At 41.7% G+C, this 7629-nt stretch overlaps 1 protein-coding gene across 1 annotated transcript; it reads left to right on the forward strand.

The window, feature by feature from the left end:
• The first annotated feature begins 2371 nt into the window (after positions 1–2371).
• On the forward strand, positions 2372–4599 carry LOC105054264 (UNC93-like protein 1). The gene is made up of 2 exons (XM_010935752.4): positions 2372–3769; positions 4144–4599. The coding sequence occupies exons 1-2, from the start codon at positions 2598–2600 to the stop codon at positions 4352–4354; spliced, it is 1383 nt and encodes a 460-aa protein (XP_010934054.2). The 5' UTR covers positions 2372–2597; the 3' UTR covers positions 4355–4599.
• Positions 4600–7629: the final 3030 nt, after the last annotated feature.

Consider the following 7629-nt stretch of genomic DNA (forward strand, 5'->3'; position numbering starts at 1 on the left):
CTGCTCTAGCACATGCTAAGCACATGCAACCTATTGGTCTAGGTCTCTTTAGGCTGTCTTATGGCTTGGTTATCATAGTTCCTATTACTAGAATTCCCTCGGAAGGAAAAACATTATTGGTTGAACTAGGTTCCCATGTGATTTTTATAATAGTTCAACCAGTGATCGATACTACGAGCATTTGCGAAGTGAAAAAAAAAAATCGCTGATGAAAGAAATCTATTGTGATCATACTTTTCTCCAGCGGTAAAAGAGAGAGGACCCTCTTTCTCTTCTTCCTCCTTTCTTTTCTCTCATCTCTTTTGAATAGAATCCCCTTATGCCTCATCGAAAAAAATTATTGGTTGAACCAAATCTACCATGTTATTTCTGAATCAATTTAACCAGTAATGGATGAATCAGATCTATCATGTCATTTTTGAACTAGTTTAACCAGTAATGGATGTGTCTATATACATGGATGGAGGGAAAAGAAATTGTCGATAGAAAAAATCAATCACGAATATTATACTTTTCTCCAATGGTAAAAGAGAGAGGACCTCCCTTTCTCCTCTCCCATATCATCTAGAGAATATCCCCTTGTGCCCCATCAGTATTTGCTCGAGCCTTTATTATCATTGCCATCTGCATTGGAGATATTATAAAAATACATGAACTCCCTCTCGCTCTCCTTTTCAAACATAGCAATGGGAGACTAGTAGCAGATGACCCACAATAGTGTATGATAGTGTCAAGGCTAGTGTCCCACGATGGCAAGGTGATGACCATGGCCGGCGTTGGTTAACAAAGACAAAAGAAGAAAGAAAAATAGGAGAATCCTTATTCATTACCATCCGATGGCTTGCTGGTCCAAAATATAGTAATGACAATGGGCATTGAGTCAGAGAAAGGAAGAGGTACCTCAATAACAAGGTCATTTAGTGACCTTTTCGGGTGGAAAAATCCTAGGAATAGTTCGGCAAAATAGGTTTGAAATCTATGGTGATCGCTCGAGGATTCAATGGTGGAGTCCATAACAGGAGGAGGCTGCCCCTTTATAGATGAATACTAGGGCTTTAGCCGAATTTAGCTTGCCATTGGACTCTCAGTATCTATTGGCATTAGAAGAGAAAAGGACTTTTAATGGGAGTCCTCTCCTGCTCTAGCACATGCCAAGCACATGCAACCTATTGGTCTAGGTCTCTTTAGGCTGGCTTATGGCTTGGTTATCATAGTTCCTATTACTAGAATCCCCTCGGAAGGAAAAACATTATTGGTTGAACTAGGTCCTCATGTGATTTTTATAATAGTTCAACCAGTGATCGACACTACGAGCATTTGCAAAGTGAAAAAAAATCGTTGATGAAAGAAATCAATTGTGATCATACTTTTCTCCAGTGGTAAAAGAGAGAGGACCCCCTTTCTCTTCGTCCTCCTTTCTTTTCTCTCATCTCTTTTGAATAGCATCCCCTTATGCCCCATCGAAAAAAATTATTGGTTAAACCAGATCTACCATGTCATTTCTGAATCAATTTAACCAGTAATGGATGAATCAGGTCTACCATGTCATTTTTGAACCAGTTTAACCAGTAATGGACGTGTCTATAAACATGGATGGAGGGAAAAAAAATGGTCGATAGAAAAAATCAATCATGAATTTTATACTTTTCTCCAATGGCAAAAGAGAGAGGACCTCCCTTTCTCCTCTCCCGTATCATCTAGAGAACATCCCCTTGTGCCCCATTAGCATTTGCTCGAGCCTTCGTTAACGTTGCCATCTGCATTGGAGATATTACCACTGGCCAAATCTTCCATTGACATTGATAGCGGGCTTAGAACGACAAATGACTCGATCTCGAACTTGTTGACTCTAGAAATCAGTAGATTCCTGAGCTCGTCCTCCAATATAGCCATTGTGATCTGGATCGCATTTGCCGACATAGACAATGACTGGTGGGGATTGTCGATGGTGATGGGGTCCTTGATGGAGCAGTCAATCTTATCGACAGTGCAGAGGTCGAAGCGCTTGATGTCAGAGCAGTCCCTACCATCAAAGAGCATTCGGTCTTCGATGGCAACGGTGATGGAGCCCTTGATGGAGTGGTGGATCTCATCGACGCCACACAAAAAATGCTTGATGCCGAAGCAATCTCTACCATCAAAAAGCATTCGATCTTTGATGGCCAGGGTGGCGGAATCCCACCCGCTAATCTCCTGCTCCACTACCTCCAACTCCCCCTCCACCGCCGGCGATGTGATTGAGTCTCCGAAGTTATCCATCAATGAAGTGATAGGATTCTCTCAATAGAGAGAGATTGGAAGCCAAAATAGTATGCAGAGGCAGCCGCGGACGGCACCCTTCAATCTCTCCGTTTGGACAAAGAGAAAAAGGGGACCGCAAATGGTTGATTTTTTCCATCCTTTTTCCACCATCAATGTCTGTAGGTATGTCAATCACCGATTGAATTGGTCCAAAGATAACGTGGTGAATTTGGCTCAACCAATAATTTTTCCCCTGAATGCCATTCCTCCCATAAAACCAGCTCCCCTTACCTCCTCCTCCTCCTCCTCCTCGATCCCAGTCCAGGATCACTACTGAACTACCACCAAAACTAAAAATGGTATTGGGATCAAAAGAAGAAGAGCAGCAAAAGAAGGATGAAGGATCACCTCTTCCTCTGTCCCCTTATCGATACAACTCCCCTCTGGTCCAGGTCTGCTTGATCGGACTGGTGTGCTTCTGCTGCCCGGGCATGTACAGCGCCCTCGCGGGCATGGGCGGCGGCGGCCAGATCGACCACGAGGTCGCCGACAACGCCAACACCGCCCTCTACGCCACATTCGCTATCTTCGGCGTCCTTGGTGGCGGCATCTACAACGTCCTCGGCCCCCGCCGCACCCTCCTCGCCGCCTGCTCCACCTACGTCCTCTACGCCGGCTCCTTCCTCTCCTACAACCACTCCCACCGCCAGCCCTTCGTCGTCTTCGCTGGCTCCCTCCTCGGCGTCGGCGCCGGCCTCCTCTGGGCCGCCCAGGGCGCCATCATGACCTCCTACCCCCCTTCCCAACGCAAGGGCTCCTACATCTCCCTCTTCTGGGTCATTTTCACCTCAGGCGGCGCCATCGGCGGCCTCATCCCCCTCGTCCTCAATTACCACCGCAAAGAGGCCGCCTCCGTCAACGACGGCACCTACATCGCCTTCATGTGCTTCATGGCCGCCGGCGCCGCCATCTCCCTCGCCATCCTCCCCCCGGCGCAGGTCGTCCGCGACGACGGCACCCGGGCCACCGCCATGGCCTACTCCGACGTCCGCACCGAGGCGGTGGAAATCCTCAAGCTATTCGCCAACTGGAAGATGCTCCTCATCGCCCCTGCAGCGTGGGCCGGCAACTTCTTCTACACGTACCAGTTCAACAACGTCAATGGAATCATCTTCACTCTGAGGACCAAAGGGCTCAACAATGTGTTGTACTGGGGGGCGCAGATGCTCGGCTCCTTCGGGATTGGCTACTTCCTGGACTTCAGCTTCAAGAGCAGGAGGAAGAGGGGGCTGGTAGGGATCGGGGCCGTGGCGGTGCTCGGGACGGCGATCTGGGCCGGCGGGCTGGCGAACCAGCTGAGGTATACTAACGGGAAGTGGGAGGATCCCTTGGACTTTAAGGACTCCGGGGGAAGGTTCGCCGGGCCGTTCGTTCTCTACTTCAGTTATGGGCTGCAGGGTGCTGTGTTCGAGAGCTTGTGCTACTGGGTCATCGGAACGTTGGCTGATGATTCCGAGACACTTAGCAGGTATCTTTCCTATTCTATCCGCTAACTAGTTTTCATGTTCACATGTACCTTTGAATCGACCCTGTTATTGGTCACATACTTTTTCTTTCTTTGCCTTTCTAGCCCTTTTCTTCGATTTATTATGTTAAAGTGATCCCTTTAAAATAAGGAGAAAATCCAATGATATCTTCTGTCTTACAAGATAGAACGGTGTAATTACGAAGGTAAAATCATAAAATCATTTGATGAATCGTGCATAAAAAGTAAGGTTTTAGCTGGTACCACAGGTCGGTGACGATTAATCTCATGGAGCGTAGTACAAAAAGTATGAAATTTCGGTAATTTCTATTGCTTCACGCGCTCTCTGATCGTTCATGGCTATTAAATCCTGACAGATATAGTGGATTCTTCAAGGGCGTGCAGAGTGCCGGCGCTGCTGTCGCTTGGCAAATTGATAACAGGAAAACGCCTCTGCTGTCGCAGTTGATTGTAAACTGGTCCCTCATTACCGCAAGCTATCCCTTCCTGGTGGTGTTGGTGTTGTTAGCCGTGGAGGACGAGGACACCACCACCGAGGATGGAGAGAGCAAGATGCCGAAGTTATGAACCAGGGGAGAAATGAGGAAAGACTGGATGAAAGCTGTTTCTTTGCTTCTTTTCTTGCATCCATCACAATGGTAATGCTCGTCTGACAGGTAAAAAGGAACTGTAATCTATTGGCTGTCGTAAATTGTGGTAAATGTTTCACAGGTAAAAAAAATTGTGGCAAATCTGTATTTGTTGGCTCATGGATGTTAGTCAACTTGTAGCTTCAAATTTAACTCAATACAATCTCTCGTAAAGTGTTTCTACTTTTTATTTTTGAATGGAAGTGTTTTTTACTTTTTCAAGTTATTAATTTATTAATATTTATTATATATATATATATATATATATATATATATATATATATTAAAACAATCTGTCGTGAAGTTTTTTTTTTTTTCGCTTTTGAATGGAAGTGTTTTTACTTTCCAACTTTTAATTTGTATGTATCTCAAGCATTTTATTAAAATATGTAAGGACCAATGTCTAGAGCGACTATACAAGTCACCCTATAATAAAACGATCTTGAAACTGTCCCACATGCCACTTGAGAAAAGGACTATCCCGTGGGTAGCTTTTTTTTGGACAGCAAAAATAGGTTTTTTATTTTGGGCCTATGGAACAGTAAGGGTCATCCCATGTTGGTTGTCCTCTAGCAAAAGAATCGTCACATAAGTCGTTTCTTTTTATGTGCCAAACCAAAACTCAGCTTGCCAGCATCAGTTTTAACAAGAGATGACCTAGGAGTCACCCTTTCACCCAAAATGGATTTCTTTTAACTTTTGATTTTCGAAACTTTCGAAATTACCTCCAAATAATTCGATGTCATCTTGAATAAACTTGAGGCTTTCGAACAACATCATTTGCACCTCCAACTTGATGAATTTATAATTTTGGCCTTCTCCATGCATCTTTACCATTTCAAAAATTCTTGAATCTCCTGAAATATACACTTAAGCTTCTCCAAAGATAAAAATTAATAGTACTCCTCTCAAATATTTTATAGCCATCAAAATCAATTCTTAAGGTAATAGTGTTACTCTAATATCATATATGAATCATATATAAATAACATAACTGCTCAATAAATACTTAATTTACTTGAAGAGTTCTTGATGTTGTAATGAATCTTTGCATTCCTCCTTTATTTTTGTCGAAAGAAAATTAATCTCCAAAGATATCAGAATCCATCTAAGTTCATATATGTCATCTGAAAAATCTATTTATAATTTACATTACGGAATACCTCAGAAATGATGGATAATTCCAAACTCCAACCATATAGTCTGTATCAAGCTCAATAATAATTTTTTGTGGAACAAGCAAAAATTCTAGCTTGTGCATCTAGATAAGAAAAATTTGTAACATTAATTTTAAAATAATGTAAACCAATAGTTGGTCATTACAAAATTTATTAACAAATATATATATATATATATATATATATATATATATATATATATATATATATATATATATATATATAACTATTATAACTATCCAGAGGCGTATATGTTAAGGTACAGAGCCTCCTCTACATCCGCCTCTCGTAGAACGTGTGTCACCTTTGCCTGCTATCACGATAGCTCAAGCATGATATCTATCGATGGGGAGGGAGGTACTGTCGTGCTCGGTCTATCAACATGTGCCCGACGTCTGCCTCAAAAATTCTCAGTCTATCCCTATCTTTAGCCCTTCCATATATATGATTGATATGCTACCCATCGGGTTGCTGTGACATATCTTCCGACTTACTCATCCTCTATGACATAGACACATCATTTATGGAGAGGTTGAAGTTTAAGAAACCAAGATATGAAGTGTGTTGGATATATGATGAGGTACTCAGATCATCCGTCAATAGTGCAGTGCTGAGTTGTCTATCCTCAGAGATGACTCATATAGTATCGACAAAGTCATCCGTGATATCGGCAAGTGCTCGGTCCTTGCATCTAATAGTGGCCGAATGGAAACCGCTCCTTATCCAATGGTATAGCAATATGGTCCTCTGAAACTATCAGTATCAAAGAAAAAATAGATATTATTATAGCGATATGGTCCTCTGAAACTGTCAGTATCAAAAAAAATATTATTTATAAGTATAATAAAAATGATATAATAAATGAGATAAAAAGTAAAATATACTTACCACAATATTCATCATACTGTTCGAAGGACAGAATCTCATCTCTGACCACTCACTCTTCAATGGCTATATGAATCGCCTAGTGATGCTCTTATAGCACTTCAGATATGGATCATAATAATCCATACTGAGGAGTATAGGTGGACCAACCACAATCAAATCCTCCTACTGCTCCCATGTATCAATATGCTCCCAGTGCTCTTGAACCCAATCATGATGATACTTGATAAACACTTAATTTAAGTTATTTAAAGCAGAAAATTATAGTTAATTTATTTTATTTATTAAGAATTTGATGCTTCTTTTTATGTTTTACAGGAAAGATGATCGCCGATACAAAGAGTCCGATTCGTAGATCAAAAAGACTTAAGTTTGAAGAAAATTGGACTTAAAATAAAATTTAAATAAAAGAAGAATGCATATGGTATTATAGAAAATGAATATACTATGCAAGAAACCCAAAGAGGATATAGAAGTCATTTTAAAGAAACAAATTTTTTTTTTTGTAAGCGGCAAGGTGGGTTCGCACGGCAGCGGGCGCACGGGCGAGCGGGCGTGCGGGCGAGCAGCAGCGCGGGCGAGAGCGGAGGCGCGGCAGCGTGGGCACGAGGCAGCGTGGGTTCGTGGGGACAGATGGATGCTCATGGATCTGAAAATTAAAGGAAAAAAGATAATACTTGAAAATACTTCAAGAGGAAGAATTTGTATTTTCTTTATCTGCTTGTGATCTTTCTATCTCATCCATCCATCTTTTAGTCCTTAGTATTTTCTTTAGTCCCACATCTGAAAACCATATAAAACTCCTCCCTCCTAACACTTATAAAAAGGCTCTTGTACTCCCATTTGAGAGTAGCCCAGAAATTCTTCTAAAGTCTTGCATAGAGGAATAGAAAGGGACTACTTCATGAGCAGCTAGGCTAGCAGTCTCGAAAGTGGAGAAGAAATTTTGTAACGATATAGAGTGGGTTTATTGTTCTAAACTTTCTTGTATTTCTTTATATGCAATAAAGATTATGCTTTTTATTTAAATCATCATGAGTTCTTTATTTGCTCTCTTTCATATGCTTTTATTTATGCTTTCCTGTTAGATTAATATTAGGAACAACTTTTACTTTCCGGAGACGCGCTGTGATCTATGGGTACGAGGTGT

Source organism: Elaeis guineensis, chromosome 11, assembly GCF_000442705.2.
Source record: "Elaeis guineensis isolate ETL-2024a chromosome 11, EG11, whole genome shotgun sequence".
Classification (NCBI taxonomy): Eukaryota; Viridiplantae; Streptophyta; class Magnoliopsida; order Arecales; family Arecaceae; genus Elaeis; species Elaeis guineensis.